The sequence below is a fragment of the Spea bombifrons genome, chromosome 7 (assembly GCF_027358695.1).
Source record: "Spea bombifrons isolate aSpeBom1 chromosome 7, aSpeBom1.2.pri, whole genome shotgun sequence".
NCBI lineage: Eukaryota > Metazoa > Chordata > Amphibia > Anura > Pelobatidae > Spea > Spea bombifrons.
Genome location: NC_071093.1, coordinates 36,343,204 through 36,370,583, shown reverse-complemented (window position 1 = coordinate 36,370,583; position 27,380 = coordinate 36,343,204). Strand labels below are relative to the sequence as shown.

General features: G+C 40.0%; 1 protein-coding gene across 1 annotated transcript; it reads right to left on the bottom strand.

The window, feature by feature from the left end:
• Nucleotides 1-449: 449 nt before the first annotated feature.
• Nucleotides 450-20,767, bottom strand: LOC128502470 (nodal modulator 1-like). Its single transcript, XM_053472315.1, has 31 exons — nt 20,549-20,767; nt 19,522-19,611; nt 19,254-19,299; nt 18,511-18,611; nt 18,072-18,178; nt 17,781-17,853; nt 16,909-17,061; nt 15,985-16,122; nt 14,950-15,039; nt 14,293-14,398; nt 13,906-14,056; nt 13,584-13,761; nt 12,951-13,092; nt 10,734-10,865; nt 10,504-10,640; nt 9,647-9,734; nt 9,453-9,516; nt 8,534-8,629; nt 7,947-8,156; nt 7,526-7,608; nt 6,656-6,815; nt 5,816-5,942; nt 5,614-5,727; nt 5,013-5,140; nt 4,384-4,525; nt 3,893-3,976; nt 3,243-3,353; nt 2,983-3,084; nt 2,383-2,502; nt 1,448-1,540; nt 450-1,158 (listed from the first exon to the last, which is right to left on the bottom strand). Exons 1-31 carry the CDS (start codon nt 20,678-20,680, stop codon nt 1,027-1,029), a joined length of 3,630 nt encoding a protein of 1,209 aa, XP_053328290.1. The 5' UTR covers nt 20,681-20,767; the 3' UTR covers nt 450-1,026.
• Between the last annotated feature and the right edge of the window lie 6,613 nt (nt 20,768-27,380).

Genomic DNA, 27,380 nt, shown 5'->3' with positions numbered 1-27,380 from the left:
ATATTAAAAAAAAAAACAAGGAAATTACAATACCCAATGTCACACATAATGATTCTTTTATTTTTTTATTGGTTCATAGTGTTCAGTCAAAGTCACACTCCATCAAACACTGATTTGTACAGAAGCTGCAGCTATGAAGTAATTCATTCCTAATTTATATAGGATATGTTGCACAATCGGAGACAAATTACAGCGCGAGAAAAGAAAAAAAAAGAAAATAAACTTTCCATGGAAGACGGCATTAGTGGTCTGCTTTGGAAAGGTATAAACAAATTAGTTCTATTAAGAGAGACAGATTGCGCTTCCTTCCTGGAAGCCAGAGTTGTGACTGTCAGATATGAAACATGGGTTCTTCCATTAAGACTGTGGAGTTAATGACTGCAGAGAAAGTTAAGGAAAACCTTACACCAACATAGAGGTTTTCCCCCAAGTATTAAAAACATTCTGGAAATGCTCTTATTATTTATTGAAGAACACGGGTTTACGAGACAATACCACAGTGACAGAGGAATCCTGTACAGAAGAGCAAAACGCGGCAAACATGGTTGTTGAGATTTTAACAGTCCTGTGTAATCCTAAGGTTATTACCCAAAGTCTTTTAGGCTCCATGTGTTTTCTTCCTTGTGCCTGGTGCCCGACCCAGAAGACTGAACACAGATAACAGGTAACGAAAAACAACATATAACCGCAAGATAATCATGCCACGCTTTATTAGATCTTCCGTGGGAATCGCTTTACAAAGGTAAATTCATTCATGGCAGTTAGGAAGTCATCAGGCGTTTCTGCGATAGGGAAAAAAATGACTTGCACTGGAGAACTTGAATATCAAAAGTGGTGAAATCAGCCCATTTAATTTTAAATTAAAACCCAACTTTATCTTAATATATACATCAAAAATGTACAAACGTGTCGTGCTGAGAAAAGGAGTCTGTATCAAAACTGTACTTTCTTCCAAACGATGAGTTTCCAAAACGTGTCTCAAGTGACAAGGTTGACATCGATGATCCTTCATATCTTCTCTGTTCTTCACGTCCGCCGTGTCTTTTGTCTCTTAGGAAGCCTTTTTGCATCCTCTGGGCTGCCGTTGTCAGTTCCTGTCTGTCCAAGAGAACGAACTCCTTGCAATCGGCTTGTCAACTGCAGCAGCAGGGGAATCAACTATTGCAGGGGCGGAAGAGAGAAATCTGAAAGTGATTATTCCATTCATACTAATATATATTTACAGACACACAGATATATATATATATATATATATATATATATATATATGACAAACTGTATAGCAATATATAAAATTATATAGGATGTCCGATTTCTTTATGTGCAGGGGATAGGTCTGTAAACTAATATTTCAACGTTCCTCCTCCATTAACGGGCATCCTTTAAACTATGTTTCCCCGAACATGTATAAGGTATTATTATCGCTAAGTAAAGGGGACTTGCTTACCTTATCATGATTATATCCCGCTAGCAGCAACAATAGTGTCAAAGGGAGAGCGAGGTAGGACCCCTGGACAATATCCTGTTCAGGCAGCTTTCGCTAAATAAAAAGAACAAAAAATGTCAACCATCAGATAGACAGAAAGAGTAAGTTTTCTCACAGTAAAGCAACATCCATTATTTATTCTTGGGTGCAAGGTGGGTATGCAATAAATAAAATAAAAAAAGATTTTAAATCTTATAAGAGCATTTAAATCTAATCTAAATCCTCATAAAAATTAAACAAGAAAACTGTTATAATTTGTATTCTTTATCAGTAGAACGGGGGAATAAGTAAGGCATCATTAGAAAAAAGCTGCCGCTCTCCATCGCACTCTACAGTCTGGCTCTTGGCTCCACTTTTTGCCGCTTGAGGCAGCCAATCAGTAGCAGGAAAGAGCTACCTTTTGAAATAAATAGGAGCGCTTCCTGCGCATGTACAGGGGGGTCTGATTAGATGCTCTGGGACTTGCGTGAGCCAGTGCTGGAGCGCCCAAAAAAATCTCCTGCAAGCTGAGGAGCAGTGGGGGGTGAGGAGAGAGGCAAATGCCACGGGGGGGGATCCTTATAATCCCCTGTATGCATTAAAGAGCACATGATGGCTAGAGGGTTCCTTTAACGGATTGTTCTTGATGAAATACATATACTAGTAGGTAAAGTGCTAGAACCCACAATGCATTGTTTAAAAACACCTTATGTGTGAGCTCAATTACCAGCACATGAAGAATAAAATGATTTTTACAACATACTGTGCTCGGATATACCAAGGTTACCACGTGCGCATTTTACAGACAGGTACAGATATTGGTTGAAATATACCAATTCCTCCCTGTCGATCTCTGTACAGCAGGACCTCGGTCTGTGACATCAGACATGCTCTCCAGTAATTGCTGGCAAACTCACCGAAGGATTGAACTGCAGCGTGATGTGCTTGCTGTACCCAGCAGTGCTGAAGGATACGTGAGGCAGTGTGTAGTCGTGCTGAGATTTCGGTAAAGTGGAATCCAACTGCACAACGTAATTCTATAAGCAGGAAAAGAAAATCAATTAAAAAAAGAGTTATCTGGCAAATTATATTTCCGTTATTAAAATATTTTGCTCTTTCTTGGCCAGTTCTCACACAAGCTGGTCTGTTTATCAGCCGAATATTAGACAGAATATTCTGCAACGTTAACTTGTTTTCTGGGGAAGAGAAAGCACTTTTCTCGCATTGTTTCTTGTAACTCAATCCTATACACGATATCGGTCACTAATAAAAATAGGCACCTCACAGAAATGAGAAAACACGGGGTAACCATCAGTCAGATCAAAACTCTAATTGTATTACAGATTACAATATGAAACAACCTAATGTGTACACACCAAGGGAATATCAAGAAAATAAAACTTTAGTGAATCATGAAATAGATGGACTATAACCCTTAAACCAAAACAAAAATATTATAGTTACATTTCTGGCAGCATTTCTCTGAAAGCTGGTATACATAAAATAAAAATGCTTACCTCTCCATCTCTAAGCAGAGGAGGGAAATGGAAAAATAGCGATTGCCCCAAAGATACGGACTGTATTGGGTTGTCCAGGTTGTCACTTTTGTAAAGCTTCACCTACACAAGGAAACAACCAAAATACACCATCATCTACTCCAACAATGAACTGTGACAATATCATAAAAATCTGGACTAGACGTTTAACAAACGCATAAAATATAGAATGACAGCAAATGTTCAACAGTAACAAATAAATAAACGAGTCTGTGACTTACCAATAGAGTCGACAGATATTCATCCTTTGCGATAACATTTCCAGTTAAATCAAACTGGTTAATCTGACGGAAAGCGATAATGTTTATTTCGTCGATATCGTTGCTGCCAACCTAACACACAAAAATAAATACAAATCCATAAAAATAAATAACTTTTTTTTATATATGAGGTCATATAAATGAACTGCTTATTTCTTAAGTGTAATACATTTTAAATATTTACTTCCTTCAAGCATTACAAATCATGATAATAAGAAGATAATTAAGGACACCGCAAAACAAACGGTGGACAAAATCTGGCTACATGTTATATGTATTCCCTAAAAGCACGTCTAGGTCATGTTTACCCCTAGAGCTTTGTTTCCATGAGCCAACAGAGGAGCCAAACTTCAGGCCTTGATGGCTGCAAATATACCATGAGTTTTGGACAGCGCTGTATAAGCAGAGATAATGAAAATGCTTTGAACTGATTGAGTTAAGGTGACCCCATGCTCAACCAGAGACCCAGAAATCCAAAGATCAGCTGCTGGCGTCTCTAAAAATCTTCATGCGGCTCAAAAGCCTTAAGCTGCCCAGACATTGCAAGGAAAAAGAACAGTGCAGCTGTAAATAGACAATGACCTTCTGATATATGAAGGTTAAATACTCACCTCTATTGCCCGATAAGTTGGCAAAGCACGCTCAATGTGGTCATTTCCTTCAGCTTTTAGCTGTACGTGGTAAACACATCCCGGCTGCAAATAGAACACAACACGCATTTGTGAGCCAAAATGTACATGCACTGTAGAAGCCATGGCTAATGTATTTGAGTTACATCGGGCCATTAGATGGAAAACTATTAAGTAGCGGTATATTTAATAGAATTATATTCTTAATATGCTGACTAATTACTATTCAAACTCTTTAAGGCAATTGTTACAGCCTTATCCACAGTAAAAAGGTAAAGCAAGGATGTTGAGGGGTTTGATACCTCCTTCAATAGAAGGAAAATCCCTCAACAACAACAACAAAAAAAAAAGAGGATGTATGTATAAAGAGAATTTCTGGCACAAAGTTATACAAACTGTTCAACAGTCAACAAAATAAGGTTTAAATGTTGAGGAGCTAATGAAGTGGAATTGCTCTTTGCAGTCACACTCACCCGTAACCCACGTAATCGGAATCTCCCCTCCTCATCCGTGACCGTGTCTTCTCCATAAAGAGAACAGTCGCCCTGTCCCATGGCTTCCACTGCTATGCCTTGCTCTGGTTCTCCATTAAGGGAAGACACTGTCCCGTAACAGCTGCAAGAAAGTAATGAATACAAGCATTTCAATTCATCACCACCACTTCAAGCACTAACCCATCAAGAGCAAACCTTTTTCATTCAGAGCGTAATGCTGCTACAGATTACATATTTTAGGCATCCTAAGGAGGAGTCCATGTAGAATCAGGGTGTAAAAAACATACATGTGTGTATACAGCAAATTCAGCTTTTTTAAGTCAAACTCCCTGCTTTTTTTCTCCACTCAATCATACCCACACACTCCTCACTTTTCTTGATTCCATTTCATCTTCTGGTTTTGGTCCTCTCCCCTTCCTACACCCTCCTTTTTTCAGTTTCATCGTATTGTGCCTCAAGTGTATTATCTGCTTGATCCCTTCTTGTTCCTTTAACATTCGCTTATTATCATCACCCCAATTCAAGCTATGAAATCCACTCTTCTCCTTTAGCCTTCACGCCTAGGTTGGCATTTTGGCTGTGCTGTTACAAATACGCTTAAAACCTACCTGTAAGCGGTTCTATAGCCGGTAATTGTAATCTTCAGGTTCTGCCCCTCTTGCGCCTCGATCATTTGGGAGGAAGGCTCAAACCGAAATTCCTTCATCATAGGCTTAAAGTAGTACTGGCCAGGGCTCTGTAAAAACAAAAAAAATGATTTTAATATGTAATTTTTTTTTCTACTTGTTAGCAGTAGGAAAGGTATCCTATTTTTAAATCGGAGAATAGCAGAGAAATCGGCTCTAATATGCATGTAGAAAAATTGGATTAGAAGCAGAAGATGAGAAGACGCTGGGTTTGGGAATAGCATGTTACTTAATAACCAACAGTTACAGAATTATTTACTCTCTGGGTTAAAAATGGAAAAGTCTCCTAAACAGAAGTGACCAAAAAAACCTTAAATGGTCCTGTAAGGGGATTTAAATCCTAAACGATCTGTGGCAGCAGTGGTGTTAGAATGAGAAATGTCTTTCGTACACTACTATTTGGTTTCTGGTAGAACAGAACCATATCGTGCTTGCTTGTTACAGGCACAAAAAAAAACGAGTTTGGCATAAAAGGGAAAGAGAATAATCTTAAAAAATACGGTACAAAGTAAGTTTACATTACCAGGTTAGAAAACGTTAACATCCCGTTTTCCTGGGTAAGGAGGTTTGAGCGAAACATTCCCCCGCTGAGCGATAAAAGAACGCCTGCCAGGGGCTGGTCATCTTCAGATCGGATCTATTTGGGAGAATCATTAAAACCATTATTTATATCTTTCTGCCAGAGAGGACAAAAACAAGGGTTACAATAAGATTACGAAGCATACCTCAAATGTCACTCCAGCAAGGGCGAAAGCATTAAAATCTCCTACTGTTCCCTCAACAGCAGTCATCACAAACCCTTCCTTTTGTGCGGCGATTGTGTACTCCAAGTCACTATGTAATGGTCCAACACTACAAACGAAGAGCAAAAAGTGGAAATTTGGCTACAAGAAAAGCCTCATGCACCGATAAGGACAAAAATGAAAATAATATAAACCCCCCTCAAGATATAACATATTTCACTATAAATCCTGGAGATTTTCTGGCATTTTTACACAATTCTCCCTTTTTATGTTCAGTAAACAAATTCTATATGTTTCTCAGGGCCATCTAGGACTATCTTTCCATAAAATTTTTATACTCCTAGGGAAATATTTAGCATGAACATATATTTAAAAAAAAAAACGAACTAAAAAACACATTTTTCAACAGGTCTCCTCTTTCTGTTGTTTTTTTTTTTACTTCATAACACAATTGTTCCACACAATTTATTGCAATATTTTACAGCGATCTTTTGTTTCCTCTCTCTCTTTCTTATAACCGATGTAAGGAAGAGTGAGGCAGAGTCTCTTCTAAGGCAAATATCTGTTTGCATTGGCTTTGCCAAATGATTTCTGCCCAGAGGCCACACGACTGATGCACATCCAGACAGCTCCCTGCATGGGGAACGCGCAATACTGCTTTACCCGTGGTGTTCCATCCCATCACAGGAGGCTTTAAAAGGCCCCTATTTCTACGATGGCACGGTATGTTACAATGGCATGAATGGGTTAATGGGCAACAGCACAGACTGGATAATTCCTTCTATTTGTTTAACTATGGAAATACAGGTAAAGTGTACCAACCTATATGAACCTTTGTCATCTGTAAACACAGTTATAAGAGGTGAAGCCGCTCCCTTTTCACTTATCACAATCTCAACACCTTCCAGTTCAGGGTTAATTTGTCCTTCAAGGAACAAACCGGCTTTTCCATAAATTTCTATCATCTTTCCTGGGCAGCTTTCTAAAATAAAAATAATAAAAAAAAATGTAGTGACATGCGTTAAAGTCAGTAGTGCACTTATAATCCACGGCTAAAAATAAACTGATGATAAACGTTAAAGGGGCGGTTTACCATCGCTTTAAAAGAATACATTTATTAAAAAAAAAATCTATCGCTTACCAGAAGAAGCTATAGCTGTCCTCCTCCATGGTCTGTAATTCTTATCACTGACTGGCTGTTTCAAGCAGCCAATCAGTGGCAAGAAGGTCATCCCACTTAAATCAATGGGAGTGTGCAATGGGATTCACACAGACTCCCACCAGCAGCATTCACCAAGCCAGCATTAAAGTATATTACTTGCATAATATATTATGCAAGTAATATATTTGAAGTATTAATTAATACTGGCATCAAGGTATATTACTTGCATCGAGATGTGTTCGACCTAAAAAAAAAAAAATCTCTCCAGAGCTGGGAAGAGGACTAAATGCACACGGGGGGCTCTGCAGAATCCCCCCAAGCAATTGTAAGAGGGAAGCCACAAAATATCTAGTAGGCTCACACAGCGCTCACATGCATTAAGGTGTATGTGATGGCTAGAGAACCAAATGAAGACACTTCTAATTAGTAACCAGGCTGCTTTTATTTTAATGTGCTAAAAATGCAGAAGAATGCAGGCGGATACCTCTGCATCGCTGGTATATTTAATGCAAAACAAATACAAGTTTTACCTCCACTAACAAATGTTTCCACAGATGGCGGATAGAAGAGGAGTTCTTTGGATGAAGGCGTTACTGTAATCTTTTCCCCAGACCTAAAGAGAAAAGTGAAAAAAATAAAGAGAATTTAATGGCAGGTAAGAGCTCTTTACCCATCACCCATAAATATGCACCTAACATGAAAATTATTAATATCTTTATTGAAAGCAGGAGCCTCTTTTCCTAGTTAAATGAGCTTCTTAAAATGGACATATTAATGCCCCTGACACCCCTACTGTAGAAGAACACTCATGTACATTGTGAGCACTTTTAATATGCATTCTTCCAAAAAGCTTTGACAATTCAAGTAACGACTCTCCAATTATCGGACTGCATCAGGAAAAGCTTTAGTCTAAACACTAACACTGTATTAACTCTTTGTAGAAGACCTCACCTGGCCCAGTAAGAGAATTCGTATGAGAAGGGCCCCTGCAGTTCTTCCACAAACTCCTGAACGGGCGGCTGGACCTCGGCTCCTTCTGTACCAGCCTTCTCTCTCTCCAGTCTACGAGCTTCAATTTCTAGCAGCTGTTGCTCTCTTCTTGTCTCTTCGATGGACTTTAATGGCCCTAAAACAAGTGCTGGTTCACTGTCTATAGATGATCTGGGGGGAAAAAGCCAGAAGTCATATTTACCACAAATAAAGACTAGAGAAACTAACTTAGTAGAATGTGTATACGGAGGTAAAGGCAGTGGAAGCAAGCAGTTACATGCACACTGATCTCCAGGTTAAGTTCCACGTCAACGCATGCAATCGGAAACACGTGCCTGTAACCGGCAGGTACCAAGGTGGAGATGGACCATGTCACCCATTACGAGTTACTCAGGGACATGGTGCTGGATGCCCACCAGGTAAATTATCTTCTTAGAATAGTAGATACCGACCTATCAATATAGATCTATTGGTAACAGGAATCCTGTAATCACAACAACTCCAATCACATATTAATTGATCTAGTCTCAAACTACAAGTGCTCTTACTTAATCGTGACGGTCACATCCATCAGCTTATCTGCAGTTATCACCCCGAGGACATGATGCCGAACTGCTGTCAGAGTCAGTATGGTGGGAGAAGACCTGGAAATGAATTCCGAAAAGGGAAAAAAAAAATAAAAAAAAAAAATAAAAAATAAAAAAATCACATGTTGGGGAAGAATAAAAAGTTTAATACGATTTCCCAAATTCATCAGTACGTTGCACCGCATTTCTAGATGTCCAGAGTGAGCCAAAGGTGAGGGATGCATAGGTGTAGTATTTCTTTGGCACTATGCCCTCACCCCTTTATCAGACACACGTACCAACACACAAATTAACTCTCACAACACACACTCACTATAACATCATACACATGCACGCCTCCTTCCAGGTACCGCTAACCACAAGCTAACCCGATACACTAACACAATCCACTAACATACACAACGTCGTCTGCTGACACATGCACTCACAGTAGCACCATACACTACCACACACACACTAACACACAACAGTAACATGCACACTCCCTCTAACACCATACACTCTTCTCTCATCTTACCTCATTCAGAGTCCTACTACTACAGGGTCGTGTAACACGCGTTGTGTGACCCCACTGACTGCCTCAATTACTGGAACATCTGGGACCATGCAAACACGCCGCACCAACCTTAGCTCGCCCCGTTTCTACGCTTAACCGTGAATGTTGTCAATTTAACTGTATTCTGTTGGAACGTAGCGGCTAATACATAAGTGTACCTAGAGTGCATTTTACAATTAAAATGACTTTTACCATGAAAAAAAGTATTTTCTGTCTGAGAACATAAGGTTACAAGACTTTTTACAAGGAAAAAAAAAAACCAAAACACATACTGAAAAAAGAAAAGTAACAAGAAAAGAAACGTAAGAATAAAATGTAACTCACGTGTCGTAAGTGTAATACGGATGCTCAAAGCGATGGCAGGATTTTGGAGTGACTTTGTAAACTCCTGAAACGTAGATTTAAAGTAGTCCGACTTTACAAGAAGATTTGAATAACACCACCTCATTTTGTTACACACTCCTACAGATCATCCCCTCAATCCAATCAACATTCAAGGAGACATGCAGCTAAATTACCTGGCTTGGAAAGGCAGAATCGATTGATCCCTTTTGTTAAGTTGTAAACCCCAACTTGCTCCGGTCCACTTCCATCCTGGTAAAACTCCTATATAAAATAATCAGACGCGATAAATGATTAAAATAGAGCTAAAATGCCGGTAGCGGGCATTAACAACCGAAGAGGCTTTAGTTTATGGTTATATTGACGTTAATCTGTGAATTTAACACAGAAGTAAGAATTCATGAAGCGAGCCAAGAGAAGCATAAATAACTTTAAATTGCTATTTTGCCATATTAGCAAACCTATAGGTTAAGCTTAATCCTACCTTAAAGCTCCCATCATCCTTTACCTCAATGCCAGAACAGCCAGTGAGCACAGAGTAAAAGGATATAAATATAGGTGCCAGGAGGACCTGTCAGGGCATATGCCTATAAAGCTCTTAGGTATATGCAAATAAGCATATGAATGCTTCATATCAATGAATACAAGGCCCAGGAAATGAGTTACAACTTCTTACATGGGGAATTAAGGCTGTGCCTTTGGTGGATGTCAGAAATCCACACAACTTTAAACAAATAACAGGCGACAGATGGTCTTCAATAACGCTTCCGATCATGGTTTTATCCAACGACGTGGCCATTTCTCATTAAGCTACTTAAGTCTGTCATTCACAGCTACAGGTAGAGCATTCAATCACATTCGCAGCATTCTATGGCACGTAGCGGACGGGATTGAGACAATTACTGCAATCATTCAGCTAAAACATGCGGATGAAATGTATTCACCGCAAAGAAAAGAAAACTTTATTTTAATGATATGCAGAAAAAAAAAATATAATAAAAGGCTGGAAATCCAATGTGTCATCTTCACTCACCAGAGTAATTGCATGAGATAGAGAGCATCTCAACATGTAGCCGGTCTGTCTCAGCTCTAACCCTACGATGTCTTCTTCTGCAACTTCAAATTCCAAGGACTTGTTTTTCCAGCACCAGTCTTCTTGGATAATGCTCACTGTGAATGAAACAAATAAATTAAAATAGAAGCCCAACAGAAGACATGTGATGGTTTTGCCTATGTTCTGTTACGATTCTAAATGGTTCTTACGTTTATATTTTCCAGGTAAAACATCTTCAAACGTAAAGGTCGCTGCTCCAGTTTTCCCAGAGATCTGCAAACTGCGCTTCTCTCTTTGGCGGCTCGTTGACTGTAACGTTACGGTCAGATCACCACAAGCATCTGAGTCAAAAACAGCATTTTACGAGTTAATCAGTTATAAGACTTTCAGAAGTATAGACTGTAACTTAATGAAAAATTAATCTGGGTAAACTAAGATCTCCTGCCTCAAAAAGTCTCATATCTTAAGGTGTGCGTGAAAAGTAGTGCGTTAGTAAAACTAAAATACACGCTGGTAATGTACTTAAACAGCCATTGTACTTTTTCTGGGTGGAGGAGCACTGCACACAGATGAATACATGAACAGAAAGAAATTTGGAAACCACGAGTCAACCGTTATGGAAAAATAATAAAATTGAAACAGTAAATACTTCCCTTTTTTTTCGATCGATCAGGCACTACAGCAGCCACCTTGTAAACATCCTCCACAGAATGTTGGAACAATAGAACAAATCAGACTTCTGTCTAGGGGCGCTCGTAATACACGATCTGATATAACTCCAAAAAATAAGACAAAAAGAAAGAAAAAAATATATGGTGTAGTATGCTCAAATTTTTGTGGTATCCCCGGGTATACTCCAAAGGTTACACTCACAATAAAAAAGACCTTTAGGGCTTCCAGAATCAACTTCTTGATGTGTGTGTGTCAGTCCATTTGTATCGTGAAACATGCAAAACAGAAATGTACCATAGAATGATATCTTTCTATAATACTATACACGCAAAGATGGAATGCACTCACATTTGGGTAGATAATTCCCGCTTGTTCATAGTATGTTCTGGAGTTGTGCTGGTCGCTCCCAAGCTGGTTTTTCTTAAGTAACAAGATCTTTTGGTACTGGTGAGGTGAGTCCCCGGGGTTCCACTGGCTGTATTCGCAAAAAGTGCAAGTGCCAAATAATATTCCAAGTGTAGTGATGTTATATGTATAAGTTAATAAAATATAGAGCAAATGTGTCAAAATGAAAAAATATGCCAAGATGAAAAATAATTTATTATGGGACTAAGCCCTTGAATGCTAAAAATATGTATGGTGGTAATTAATACATGAAAAGATTAATAAATATACCAAGAGAAAGGGTGGATATTTAAAAATCTATAAAACGGATAGGTGAATAAAAATGATTAAAAGTTAATAAAAAGTATTGAAAAAGGTTCAATGTCCTGTAAAAAAGTCCTCTACGCGTTTCGCCAATATCTCGTGGCTTCCTCACAAACCTCCTGAGGAAGCCACGAGATATTGGCGAAACGCGTAGAGGACTTTTTTACAGGACATTGAACCTTTTTCAATACTTTTTATTAACTTTTAATCATTTTTATTCACCTATCCGTTTTATAGATTTTTAAATATCCACCCTTTCTCTTGGTATATTTATTAATCTTTTCATGTATTAATTACCACCATACATATTTTTAGCATTCAAGGGCTTAGTCCCATAATAAATTATTTTTCATCTTGGCATATTTTTTCATTTTGACACATTTGCTCTATATTTTATTAACTTATACATATAACATCACTACACTTGGAATATTATTTGGCACTTGCACTTTTTGCGAATACAGCCAGTGGAACCCCGGGGACTCACCTCACCAGTACCAAAAGATCTTGTTACTTAAGAAAAACCAGCTTGGGAGCGACCAGCACAACTCCAGAACATACTATGAACAAGCGGGAATTATCTACCCAAATGTGAGTGCATTCCATCTTTGCGTGTATAGTATTATAGAAAGATATCATTCTATGGTACATTTCTGTTTTGCATGTTTCACGATACAAATGGACTGACACACACACATCAAGAAGTTGATTCTGGAAGCCCTAAAGGTCTTTTTTATTGTGAGTGTAACCTTTGGAGTATACCCGGGGATACCACAAAAATTTGAGCATACTACACCATATATTTTTTTCTTTCTTTTTGTCTTATTTTTTGGAGTTATATCAGATCGTGTATTACGAGCGCCCCTAGACAGAAGTCTGATTTGTTCCACAGATGAATACATACAGATTGTAGGTTAAACACACGTTCAATGCTTTTAAAGCCCTGATACAAATTTAATATAAAAACTACAAAAGGGAAAGCGGGAGAGCAGATGCATGCCAGGATATATCATATCAATAAGAATGCAAAACATTAAATATTATACCTAAGCACGACACCTTTCCAGAAACCGACGCCATGAATTGTGAAAATAACACATCCAAAATTGGCTTGTTTGTTACTGTCACGGGGACTACTGCTGGTTTTAAGGCAAGCCCGGCTTTAACTTCAGCTTCGGGAATGGTTACCTGAGGAAAAAAGTGGATATTCAATATTTATATTAATAGAGAACTTTAAAATGTCAGCTTTAGTACTAGACAATAACCACCAAAGTTGGCATAATGGGCCTACAATGAGTGAATATGATGACTGCAACACTGGCACTTACAATAGTTTTCCTGTAAAAATATGGGACTCTACTGCGAACATGACTTAAAGCTACATGCAACCTCCCTCTGCCCTAAAACATGTCTATGCGACAAGCCCCATCATACCAGTCCATTGGCAAAAATGGTGCACTGTTGGATTTATTGAGCAAAGGGATCAGAAACACTCTGCAGTTTGGGTGAAAAGCTGTTCTCATTTCACAGCAACAGGATCAGCAGATGAAACACTGCATTGACACATAACAAGTCCTGCATTGTGCAAGTTAACAGGTTTAACAATGTCATCCAAACAATTGTTACGAAGAACACTGTGGCACACGGACACCCATTTACAGAACGGAACACAAAGCTACCTGAATGTTGTAGGATCCCCTCCGAGCTTGGAAACAGAACCCTCCGCGAGAGTCAGACTCTGTTGTAAGGACTGAGGTCCTCTCCTTGTCTTGTGGTGTCAGAGTAACTTTATATTTACTGAATGGTTTCATATTTTCGGGGAAATTTATTATAGAAATTGTCCCACAAATGCTAAATCTAGAAAGAAAAACATATTTCATGGTGTATTAATAAAATCAGCACTAATAACATTCATACCGTGTTAAATATCAAACAAAGGCGCATCCAGCTAAAAGCTAATCCAGCTTCTGTATGTGGATTGAGCCGGTGATGAAAGAGTACCTCGCTGCTACGATGTCAGCCAGCTGTGGAGTGCTCGGTGCAATTTTCACTGTTAACGTATCAAAGTACGTGTGCTCCTTCTGTGCATCGATACTGTAAGTGCCGGCAGTCATGTTTTCCAAACGGAAAGATCCGTCTGCATTCGTTGTAACTGGAAAACAAGCATTATTTCATGTCGATTAAACATTGCATTCAGGTATGATGAAATACATACAATAAGTTAAACAGGGCGATATTGGGGGAAATCACCAATTAAAAAAAGATTTGGGGGTCCTCACTCCATTCAACATTAACTCGCAGGTGCTAGGATATTGGGTTATTAAACTGCATGCTTCAATGTACATTTTACTGCGATTATTAGCTTAGGTAGTAGAGAAAACTACTTACCCTTCATCTGATTATTGAGCGTAACAATGGCATCTGCAACTCCTTCACCTTCAGGTCCATTCAAAACCCTTCCAGTCACAGAGAAGCCCATCACATGGAACACGGGCTGGCACAAAAGCAGATAGCACAATAAGCTACAGGTACAACGTATATTAATCACCAGTACTAACACGGCCTCCTTTTTGGGATCCAATCTAAGATTTTGGAGATCCACATATAAATGTTTGTATTAGGGAATATGCATTCTCATTGCTTTGACTGTGGCTCCAAAACAAGTAATTTCCTCCTTTGTAACCAAAAAAAAAATCCCCCGGAAAATAATTTTCATCCAAACGACCCGTGCGGCCAAAGGAGGTAGAAAGTTTCCACTTTTATTCCTGAGGTTTTGCCCTTTTATGTTATCAGAGGCAAGAAAAAAAAAAAAACAGAAAAACAAGATATGTCAAATGAAAGAGTTGCAGGCCTTTTTTTGTTTGTTTGTTTTTACATGGTGCAATTCAGATGTTCTAATGGGAGAAAAAAAAGTCCATTTCCACTTTCGTTGTTTTTGGTAGGACGCTTTGCCCGTCCTAATGAAATTAGATAAGAGTGCTTCTTGATATACCATATTACATATTGGAATATATAAGGTGTTTCCTAAGAACACCTTCTTTTTACCTCTAATGTGAGGCTGTCATGTTCCACACTGAAGTCCAGCCGGGAAGGAGCAACATCAAACGTGATCCTTTCACCCCTGTAAAAGGGTATCTGTAAAAAGCAATAAATCGAAGTATAATGATAAGGGAGCATCTATTCTAGTGTGTTATAATATAAAAATAAATAATAAATCAGATAGATACCAGAACTGTTGTGACAGCAAAAAACCATATAAATACAAATAAATTTTGCATTTGATTTTTAACACATAATGACTGGAGATCAGAGGATTAACTCCCTTACTAGTAAGCTGAGACAGGACCAAAATAATGAATGAAACTCCCTCATATTAATATTTATTACAAAACACCAACCCATGTGTAAAAGGTACATGCAGAACAAACTCCACATATGTTTTATGCAGGGACAACTCAGCTGTTGGATTGAGTTCTTTGGAAAACATCGGTAAACTAAAAAAAAGATTTTATCACACCAAAATTTACCTGCAAGCACCTCATTAACTGAATGAATCCCTAATAGGGATCTGATTACTGTGCCCTATGTATCTTCATAATATCCAACAAAAACTAGAAGTAAAGGTTTAACACAGTTGTTGGCCAAATAAAGCAACTTACAAATTGTTTGCATGGCTGGCTTCATGAAAGCTCACACCAACAGTATATTTATTGCAAATTTTCCCCACACAGATGCACTCACACAAACCTGATGTGATTATAATTCCTATGATTACAGTGTTGGGTTCCAGCTTCAATTCTACTACAAAGTTATTAAAAGAGTTTAGGAAACTTGGTTGATCTCCAAAGGGGTTTCCCTTTAATGACTGATTCCAGAGCAGCAGAGTTTTCCAGTAACAATAGCCCATTAAGAAATCTGCATGAGGATCTTTTTAATGAAAAAAAAACACTGGTTGCTTTCAATAAGGAAGCTTACTTTGGATTTCTCAAGCCAAGACGAGATTAACACACAAGTCTGAGCTGAAAAGCAGATGGTTCATTAGAAGACCAGCGCTTACAAAACTAGAAGTCTTCTTCTTACCACGCTGTAGTCCCCGCTTGGCAAGGACTGGAATGTAAACATGCCATTTTCCTGGGATGTGATGTGACAAAGGTATGATAAGGACTCATCTTTACCCTGGAAGCCTTCGACAGGAGCTAAATCACAGCCCAAAATATCCTATGGTAATCAAAGTGAAAAACATGAGATTTTGAACACATTATTTCTCTGTACACAAACTACTTGGCATATACTTTGTTGTTGGGCTTGAAAAAGACGCATGGCTCAGCCTCTCTCTCTACAGGAGGAGATTACTAGTTGAAACAGGGAGGACGCTTGCTTGGCAGTCATTATGTCCAACCTCATACCTGTCCACTGACGAGACACCCGCCTCAAAGGTGCAAAGCATTTTAATTCATAATTATTTATGCTGTAGTCTTTCATTTAAAGGGAGGGCTTCAAAGACCATCAGTAAAGAATAATGCATATTAGAGAACACTAACATAGAAGTTTCAGCCCTGTTGCTGCAGCTGCCTTTTCCCCCTCTGCTTCTGACCGTTCTTGCTACTGATTGGCTGCTTCAAGCAGCCAATCAGTGGCAGGAAAGTGCTGCCATTAAAATCAATGAGTGTTTGCTGGACATGTGGGTCTGAAGATGTCCCTCCTGTCCACTGTGTTTGATAAGAAGCTTATTAGATGGGGGCCATGTTTCGTGCAGTCAAACGCACCTCCTGCATGGAAAACAGCTTGGGGGAGAGGAGAATTACAGACATTACACAGCTATCATGTACATTAAAGTGCATATGATGGCTGAGGTGTCCATTTAATCAAGAAATTGAAATAACTCAGCCCTGGCAGGCAGTGCACCATGGTCTTTGTTACATTTTATTCTAGTGATATATGTCTGGAATATGTTTGGTAACAACAAAAACCTTGTAAGTGTAGGTTTAAATCATGGATCTGTACCTCTCTACTGACTGATGACGAAAAGAGCAGGAACATGACTCCCTTCATTGGCTCTCCATCACTGCGAACAGAGCCCGCCACATCGTAACCAGCAACAATAAGAGGATTTAAGGCCTGGGCATTCGAATTGGTCACTTGAACAGTGGTTGCTGCCTAAACCAGAAGAAGAAAGTACATGAGTGGAACATGTGAGCTATCACGTATTCTTTAACTGATCAGCTTTGGTGATGCAGGTATACAGGTGCTGATACACACGGCAATGACCTTATCCCCAACTATTAAACAACTGTACAGCGACAAAAAGGCCAGAGGTCCTTTCATAAAATGTTATAATTAATTATTGCTATAGCTTTATAGTGGACCAGGATCAACTACTGTGTATGCATTAACAGTTTGTCCATTAAAGCATTATCTAGCATGTGAGTACAATTCCAGTTTTTACTAAGCCTTTGGGGCAGTCTACTTATTTAGTGTTAACAAGGCCATGAAAAGCTGCTAATGATCAACAAGCAGCATAGCACCTGAAAACAGTGTTTTGTAGGGTCCACAATATTGTACTGGCAATAAAATGAAACGGTGGTTGTCTACTATCTAAAGGCTAATATCGTTGGCATCCATTTTTGGCCCCTACATTTAGAACTATACTGAAGGTAGTGGTGTCATGCGGTTAAGAAAAGCAATGCAATTTGACAATGCAAAAAAAAAAGTATATTTTAAGTACAGTATCTTCCATTTAAAAGACGTTTATATACTTTAGGGTGGCCCAACAAGAGTTATTAGCGTTAATGAGATACTCCATTTTGCAATTGGAATACTTTTAAGTAATAAATAATAGTTTCCTAGCAATATGCAAAAACATTTGTAATAAATACCTCTTTTAAAAGCCAAGTGGGGTGAGATGCAACTATTTCATATTCTCCTGGAAGCACTTTGTAAAATGCAAACCTGCAAAATGTCAAGAACAGAAGTCATTGGTGCATTTGCACAAAGAAACTGAATAATGGCATTCTCAAATCATCAATAACGCATCAAAGTGATGCTATATATATATATATATATATATATATATATATATATATATATATATATATATATATATATATATATATATATATATATATATATAAGCTCAAAACAATGTAATACAACAACGTAGAACTTACTTTCCTCCTGTCTGAGTAACGGTGGTCTGTAAGTTAATTCCGCTCCCAGCTCTTTGCATGGCGACCTGCACACCAACAGGACCCGCATCCTGATTCCTGCTGAGGACCTGTAACGGTTATTAGGTAGGCATTAGCATGAGTCAACGATCAACCCCACTAATCGCATTACACTTTTAAATGAAATACACATCCAATCATTTGTGAAGGTTATTGTCTGTACTGTCATTATATGTAAAACAAAATAATTAATATAACTAATAAAGTATCTTAATATGCCCGCTACAGCATAAGCAACCCCTCTACTGGTCAGGTTACTGCCATCGATTACTATTAAACATGCCATGACAGGCCTCTAATAAAAAAGAAGTGTCGTTAAATGGTGACAACCAAGAGTTCAATGCAAGTGAAGAATAATCACAAAGTAGTTTATCTACGTTACCTTTCCACTAACTGAGAAGCCAGTGAAAAAAAAATTTATATCTTCCCCTTTTGTACAGATGTCGTTTACTCCGTCCACGTGAAGGGGAACACTCGTTGGATCTACAGATAAAAATGAAATATCTTTGAATCAGACAACATTTCGTAACCCAATAGCAGCATTTAACATCGCCCTAATTCATGCCAGGCTACCCCATTTCACATATATATATGTGATCGCAGTATATGATATGTGATCTTCCTTTAGCGCACTACAGTTCTCACCCTCGTCTTGAATATACTCTGTGATCATCTGGCAGATATATAATAAGCTGCACACGGGCTCCATAAACTGGGAAGTATATGTTCAATAGGTGACGGACAGAGTCCCTCCTGTTTTACTTCGCCTCGTGCAATGTGCTAGATTCACACGAAACACAACGGGAATCGTAACTCTTAGCCTGACTTAGAAGCAGGGAATTTTCTGTAAAACCCTACTATGTCCTCTGTGACGATATGCATTCGCCTCACCTCTTAAAATTATTATGAATAACTGCAAAAAATAAACAAATGGAACAAAATGAGACGTTCCCGGATATCTCATACCGCGAGCAGCTGGAAGATTACAATGTGCTGCGTAGCTGCAGTCCCCTGATATCTCCTCATTATACCCGACTAACGCAAACAGCAGAGGTCCGGGAACATAAAATATATACACACAATCCCTAAAGGAGCTCAAAACAGTTATTACTGCCAAGTACTCACCAAAACTCCACCCTGCAGGAGGCTCGATCTTAAGTATAAAATCCCCCTGGAAAAATAAACACAGCGTCTCAATAAAATAAAAGCACCTCTGGTCTTTTTTAACCCCTTAATGACAAAGCCCGTACATGTACGGGCTCAAAATGCATTGTTTTCAATGGGTTTAGGGACCGCCCGTTGTCCTTAAGGGGTTAACGCAACATTGAAAGCTCGGCTAATTTAACGGGTGCCGTGTTTTATATTATGGCAAAAAGGAATAAAGCCGCCTTACCTTATCATATAGAGGAATCATGAAGTAACCATTGTTAGGAGCGCAGTCTGTCTGATACTTCAGAGAGCCTTGTTTGGTGTATAACTTCATCTGTGACCGGAAAAAATAAATGGAAAATGGATTATTTAATAATGCTTATATTACACACATTATATATAATTTAGATTATTTAGATAATAAAATGCGACAAGGCTCCTGCTTCAATAAGCTTCCAAATACACATAAATGTAGGTGATGGTAAAATAGTTTACGAACAGAAAGACAGACCGGGTCGTACGCTCCAAGAAATTTATATATTCTTATTAAAGAACAATAATGGTTCCCATTTAAGGAGCGAAAATTCATAAAAGGCCAGCTGTCTCCTCAGTTCTCACCGTGAAGACCGCAGCAGCCAAATGTAATGATTACTTTAGCACAGGTGGTTTTGTTGAATGGACAGTCGGTCATCTGTCATTCCGTGAGGATGAAGAGCTGACGCTCCATACTGTTCAGAGGGCTCAGGGCCGATTTCATGGCAGTCGGTAACTTGTAATATTTTTTTTATTGTACATTTTCTACGTTCCATTTTCTGTCAGCTTTGTAACTTGTACCCGGCCTCATTACGCTCGGTATCGGAACATATACTTTCCCCAAAATATTCTGCGTATTCAGAGAAATGAGTATTTATTCTTTTTACATCAGACTATATATGATAAAGCAACAGAGACACAATATGTTTGTGTCACAGATTTTCTCCTTTTCCTATAATATATAATACGTTAGCGTTACCCGGGTTATATTAAAGGACTATTAAGTCCGGGTCTACCGGTCGGAATGTTAAATAAAAGCACCACCGGAACCAGGGGTCAAAATGCAATCATTCTGAAGGTGAAGGGAGCGAATGAATGGAAGGCTGCGGCCTGTTCCTGTCTCGGCAAGGAAAGGGTGCGGATAGCAGCAGGTCCCCGGAACATGGAGTGACATCCGCTGAGTAATAGCAGATCGGGATATCGCTATACGGAGAACGGTAGTAAAGCAGGGAACCCACCTCGATCAGAGAATAATTAATGTCCACGTCGGATTTCACAAACCCCCCGCAGCCAACCACGATATCATCCGACCCCCGCACACAGTGCCAGCGCAGGGTGCAAAGCGCCACCCATAACAGCCAGCCGTTCATCTTCCTGTCCCTCGCTGTAAACGACGAGCTGCCCCGGTATCCCGTCTCCACCTTCTGCTGCAGACAAGAACCGTCCTCGTTTTGCTGACACAGACCAAAGGCAGCGGCTAGTTCCTACCCTGTACAAGGACTCTGGTGATGTCAGCAGACCATGTGACTGTTCGGTCACATGGTACAAAGAACTACAGGAAGAAGAAGAAGCAGCAGCAGCAGCAGCGGTGGACGTGCAAATTGGCTGTGCTGGGCTGCTGTTTCTTTTTCAATAACGTGGGATGTGAGGATGAAGCTTTAATAGAACTCCTGAAAATACAGAATATCATGGAGGCAGAAGGAAACTTGAATCTGTGAGATAATTCACAGCGAGTCTCTCTCTCTCTCTCACACTCTCTCTCTCCCAGTGATTCTGTCTCTTGCTCTGTGCCAGTGATTCTCTCTCTCTCTCTCTCTCTCAGTGAGTGTGTATGTGTGTCTCTCTCTCTCCCTCTCTCTGTGCCAGTGAGTGTGTGAGAGCGCTCGCGTCTGGAGAGAGAGAGAGAGAGCGCTCGCGTCTGGAGAGAGAGAGAGAGAGAGAGAGAGAGCGCTTGCGTCTGGAGAGACAGAGAGAGCGCTCGCGTCTGGAGAGAGAGAGAGAGAGAGCGCTCGCGTCTGGAGAGAGAGAGAGAGCGCTCGCGTCTGGAGAGAGAGAGAGAGCGCTCGCGTCTGGAGAGAGAGCGCTCGCGTCTGGAGAGAGAGCGCTCGCGTCTGGAGAGAGAGCGCTCGCGTCTGGAGAGAGAGAGCGAGAGCGCTCGCGTCTGGAGAGAGAGCGAGAGCGCTCGCGTCTGGAGAGAGCGAGAGCGCTCGCGTCTGGAGAGAGAGAGCGAGAGCGCTCGCGTCTGGAGAGAGAGCGCTCGCGTCTGGAGAGAGAGAGAGGGCTCGCGTCTGGAGAGAGAGAGCGAGAGCGGTCGCGTCTGGAGAGAGAGAGAGGGCTCGCGTCTGGAGAGAGAGAGAGGACTCGCGTCTGGAGAGAGAGAGCGCTCGCGTCGAGAGAGAGAGAGAGAGAGAACGCTCGCGTCGAGAGAGAGAGAGAGAACGCTCGCGTTGAGAGAGAGAGAGCGCTCGCGTCTCTAGAAAGAGAGAGAGAACGCTCGCGTCGAGAGAGAGCGCTCGCGTCTGGAGAGAGAGAGAGAGAGCGCTCGCGTCTGGAGAGAGAGAGAGAGAGCGCTCGCGTCTGGAGAGAGAGAGAGAGAACGCTCGCGTCGAGAGAGAGAGAGAGCGCTCGAGAGAGAGAGACTTGATGCCATGTCTGTAATTGAGACCTTCACGATGTATATGAGAATGTGATAAAATAAAGCAACAGCTGTATATGTTTCATAATTATAATAATAATAATATGTTTGAGAATAATTAATTGGACATAACGCATGTAATATATTTGGAATTGCAATTAAAAATCATTTTTTTCTTTTAACTAGATGTTTATGCTGTTTTCTTCTTCTACCGCTCACAAAACAGTACATTTTTAGTGACGTGGGTAGATTAATAGATTACGTCCTCATGGTGGCGGCTTGTTGGAATAGGAGCCGGGCATAAACTGTTGCCCACAGAGTATTGTGCAGCGGACAAGCGCAAAGGCAGTGGGAACAGAGCAGGCACAATGAAGGAAATACATCGAGCCTAAAAGACTTTGGGTAATAACCTTAGGATTACACAGGACTGTTAAAATCTCACCAACCGTGTTTGCCGCGTTTTGCTGTTCTGTACCGGATTCCTCTGTCACTGCGCATGTTCTTCAATAAATGTTTTATACACTTTCTACAATATAACAAGGAGCTGTAAGAGCATTTCCAGAATGTTTTTAATCTTTGGGGGAAAACCTCTATGTTGGAGTAAGGTTTTCCTTAACTTTCACTGCAGTCATTAACTCCATAGTGTTAATGGAAGAACGCATGTTTCATATCTGACAGTCACAACTCTGGCTTCCAGGAAGGGAGCGCAATCTGTCTCTCTTAATAAAACTAATTTGTTTATACCTTTCCAAAGCAGACCACTAATGCCGTCTTCCATGGAAAGTTTGATTTTTTTTTTTTTTCTCACGCTGTAATTTGTCTCCGATTGTGCAGCATATCCTTTATAAAACTTCATAGCTGCAGCTTCTGTACAAATCAGAGTTTGATGGAATGTGACTAAACACTATGAACCAATAAAAAATAAAAAGAATCATTATGTGTGACATTGGGTATTGTAATTACTTGTTTTTTTAAATATACAAAATGGCACTGTATAGAGTAGACTACGGGGAACACCGGACGCTTTTTGAATGAGGCAGCGCACGATCTCGGTGAGGGAGCAGACAAAATGCGGGATCAGTCCAAAGTTGCAACACATTAAATTGTGTCAAATAAAGGGACACTGCGGCCATCAAATATACTTTAATGCATATGATACCTGTGTGGTCCCTTTAAATTTTCATGTTCTTTTTGCAAATTCATGGGGGATTCTGGACCCCTTTCCACTGTCACTGTCACTTGGCTTTGGAAAAAAAAAACTTGGCTATGTTTTGTATTCTTTTTAAATAACTGCGAGTGAAAGCATTAGGACCTCTCAGCAGCTTCGAGTATAATTTCCTTTACAGCTCTTCTAAAGAAAATGCATATTAGAGTACTCTGTGGCTACTTTCAGATGCATTCTTCCAAAAGAAGCGTGAGGCCTCTGTCTCGCTGTTCTGTCGCGGTGTTCACGGTTATCACTGCTGAGCGCCGGGATATAAGGCCGTGCGCTCCCACCACCGCAGTCAGGCCGGCGCGGAGGAGAACGAGGGGAAGCCGAGCAGTTGCTGAAAATGTTTACATGAACGAGCCGCTCGACGACACTTTCTCTCCTCCGCTCCCTGCTGCATTAGCGTTGTACCCCCCATGCACCCGCCTCGGCCAGGCCCTGCCTACGAAGCCTGCATCAGGTACAGGTGGTGGGTATTAAAACTTCCTGGAGTCTGGCCATCAGGGAGACTATGGAGGAGATAGGTTGATAAGTTCCACTGTGTTCCCAGGGCGAGGAGATGCCCAGAAGACAACCCCTGAGTCAAATGTGGCATTAAACTGCTTAAACTCGTGAGCACTGCCTGGGGGAGGTTTTCAGGTTTAGTGGGTGTTTAGACTGGCGAATCTGGACCAACAGAGTACAGCCCTATTTCCTCTTCTCCCTTCTTCATTCTCTCGCTTCTCTTTTGTTTCTAGTAAACCTTTGTCTCTGTAGCTGTCACACGTGAAACCACATCCCCAGGTACAATACCCAAACAGTGTCCAGGCGATGGAACTCAACTCTTGGTTTAGCCCAAGTTGTGAAGACTGGAGACATACAATCAATGGCTGTTACAGCGCAGACTCAGTAGATTCTTACATCTTTACAGCTGTAATGTTACAGCCGAGTCTGGTTTACCAAGCGAATCATGGTGTTGATGGTAGAGGCAATCGTCTCCCTTACAAACCATGCTCTTGACACACAATGATATCCGCTGATAACCCAACTGGTCAGGCTCACCTTCATAATAGAATATTGGACTATATATACAAAGGAAGACAAATTTACATCTGCTGTTGAAACAAAAATGAAAAATATCACGTGGATACACTAAAAACGAGGAAAGACTAATGCTTGAACGTAGTAATAATGCAAAAGATGTAGACATTCGGGTACAATATTGCTTTAGCATTACAGAAGTACTTTAACTACAATATGAATGCATGATAGTCATTTACAATGTTAATTACAATTAATTAAAATGTGACTCATATCATTTGTTCTGTCTTATTGGTGCATTGCTATGTAAAATCCATACGTTTGCCTCATTATAGAGGTTATAATGCTCGGCAATGGTTCAAGGATTTTCTAAATAATAAGAAATCTTACCTTTGCTAAACAAGCATGGCGCTCATCAGCTTGGACATATTTAAGGTTATTTAATTAAACAAATTCAGAGATACAAAAATAAATGTGAACCATGAAGTGAAACAATCACAATAAATTCATAAACCCCAAAAATATTTTATAAACTCGCTCAATGGATCTCGCAGGACTATATCAGTGACGTCACGATGTGTATCCCAATGATGAGGAGCCTGCAGGAGGTTCCTTCATGGACGTCCCTCGGTCAATACTCCAAACAATGTGGGCAGACGGACTTGTCTCTGTGAATTCTACGGATGTAGAAGCTGCTGATTTAGGGGTTTCGTTTAATTGACCCCATTACACGGCTTAATTCATAATTCAGCTTTGGCTCTCTTCAGACGGCAGGTCTGTAGGTAACCAGACTGGATACTTTGTTGAAATCCCTCTGAAGACTTTCTCTCTTTCTCCATCACAGTAAATATAGGTTTGGGATTCTATGTTACTGGCCATGGTGCTGAATATAGAGACCAGAGACCACAATTTTCTTAATCTTGATAAAACCACGCGGGATGAAATCGTAACGTTGAGAATCATCAGGCAGCGTGCGCACCACGGGGTCCTGAGACACTATCTCTGACGGAATTCCTTTTGTAGGCCTGGAACATTGGACAAGTACTTTAAATGCCACAGGTCGGGTCAAGAAGTGTGTCCCATATTCAGAAAAATATAGATTTCTTCTTATCCAGCCTTGTAAAAACAGCAAAGTGTATTTTTTAAATCATTTTGCTAAATATTTCTGTTTTATTGTAAAACAATAAATAAAATGAAGTATAACTTGTTCAGCCACTCATAATATTCATATTATTCTATACATGCCGTCTCCTCGCATGTATTTTCTCAAATACTTTAAATGTCTAATGTCCCTAATGTGTATATTGTGTCTCTACCTTATTAAAGATGGCAAAATTGTTAAAATATACAGAAAAGTTGTTAAAAATACATATTGACCCACTAATATAGCTGTTTGAATCCATACAAACAGCAGGAGATACATTGCACTGCAGCATGAGCCTTACCAACTGTCACGGAATTCTGGCACATGCCTGACTTTCAACTGATGCTGAGGCAGTGCAGCCACTTTCTTCAATACGTCCCTGTGTTAAAGAAGTGACTCTTCACAGCGGAAGATTTTTTTCACTTTTTTTGTTGTTGGTGGTGTGGCTACATCATCCAACACAAAATGGAAAGAAGCAAGAAGGATCCGTCGTTGGAGAAGACCCTGGAAGACCCGGCCATCTATGGAGAGACTTCAGCAGGTCAAATGAAGACGGCAGAGATCAAGAAGAGAAAGAAGACCCAATCAACAACAGGTGGAGAGACGAGGAACGGCGCTAAAAGGCGAAGAACGGGAAATTTGGAGGATGCCATTGGAAAGAGAACGAGGACATCTTTTCCACTGGAGAGGTTTTCCTTCCATCACCTGCTTGGAGAGGGCTCCTACGGGAAGGTATGTAAAGATTACTCACTTCTTAAGCTGGTGAGCAGGACTCTCTTTACCTAATGTATCGGTTTGTCTGTCTATTCTAGTTTCTCCGTCCACCTGAATATAAGTATTGTAAGAAGCAGGGCCCTCTTTACCTAATGTATCGGTTTGTTGGTCTATTCTAGTTTCTCCGTCCCCCTGAATATACGTATTGTAAGATGCGGGGCCCTCTTTACCTAATGTATGGGTTTGTTGGTCTATTCTAGTTTCTCCGTTCCCCCTGAATGTATGTAAGAAGTTCTGCGTAGATTGTTGGCGATATATAAATAAAAGATTATAATAAAATGAAATATCTGTATTTGTTTTATCCGCGTGATGTCTGTGCTGCTGCTGTTAATGTCAGGGTGATGAGGCTCACACTGTCTGCTTACCCTGTGCAGGAAGTCAGGGAATTACAGACATCGTCCCCTGAGGATGGTTGGAGGATTTTTTAGTTACATTTTATATATGAAATACATTGAGATTCGTTAAAAGTATTACGTTAATTACTGTTGATTGCTCTCCAACTGACACTACTGAGTCTGCTCCGTGTCCTCGTGACCTTCTGCTGATGAACGTTCATAAAGATACAGCAGAAACTCTACTTATATTGTATACAGAGTCCTGTAATAAGTGACTGCGGTGATTGCACCAATATTCACACTTTATCCCGCCGTCGGGTTTAGACAGAACCCCAGATTTTGCTTTTAATTTCCATATTAGAAGAAAGCTCCCCGTTCCTCCTGACTGCGATACTTACTGCCCGCTTTCCTCCTTCATATGAGTTTTACATTTCTTCGCTACAAATGGAATTGGGAAGAGCGATTATTTCCATCCATTTAGCTAAATGTGAAAAGTATTTATCATGTTATGTGATGGCTTCACCCGGTGTTACTTCCAACAGTAATAACACGAAATAAAGATTCTTTTACACTTCTGGGTGCTTTTATTTTTAATGCTAATATTAGATTTACCTCCGCATGTTTATATTGTTTGTATTTATTTTAATGTTGGTATTTGATGTCTGTGAGTTTGTGAGTTGTTTTATTCCTGCTGTAAAGACTGGATCCTTAATCAGTTCTTTGTCTCGTCTTAGATTCAGGATATCTTTGCGCTCCTCCCATGTATGTTTAAATTCTGGCACTATTTTAGTGGTCTTCTTCTGGAAGGCTGTTCCCCTTATCTATTACTCTCTCAGTAAAGTAAACTTCCTTATATAATATCTATGCCTCTGTACCTCTAGTTTCAGATAATGATCTCATGTCCTAACGTTTCTCCTCCTGTTCATGTATTTAAATGTTTCTATCACATCTC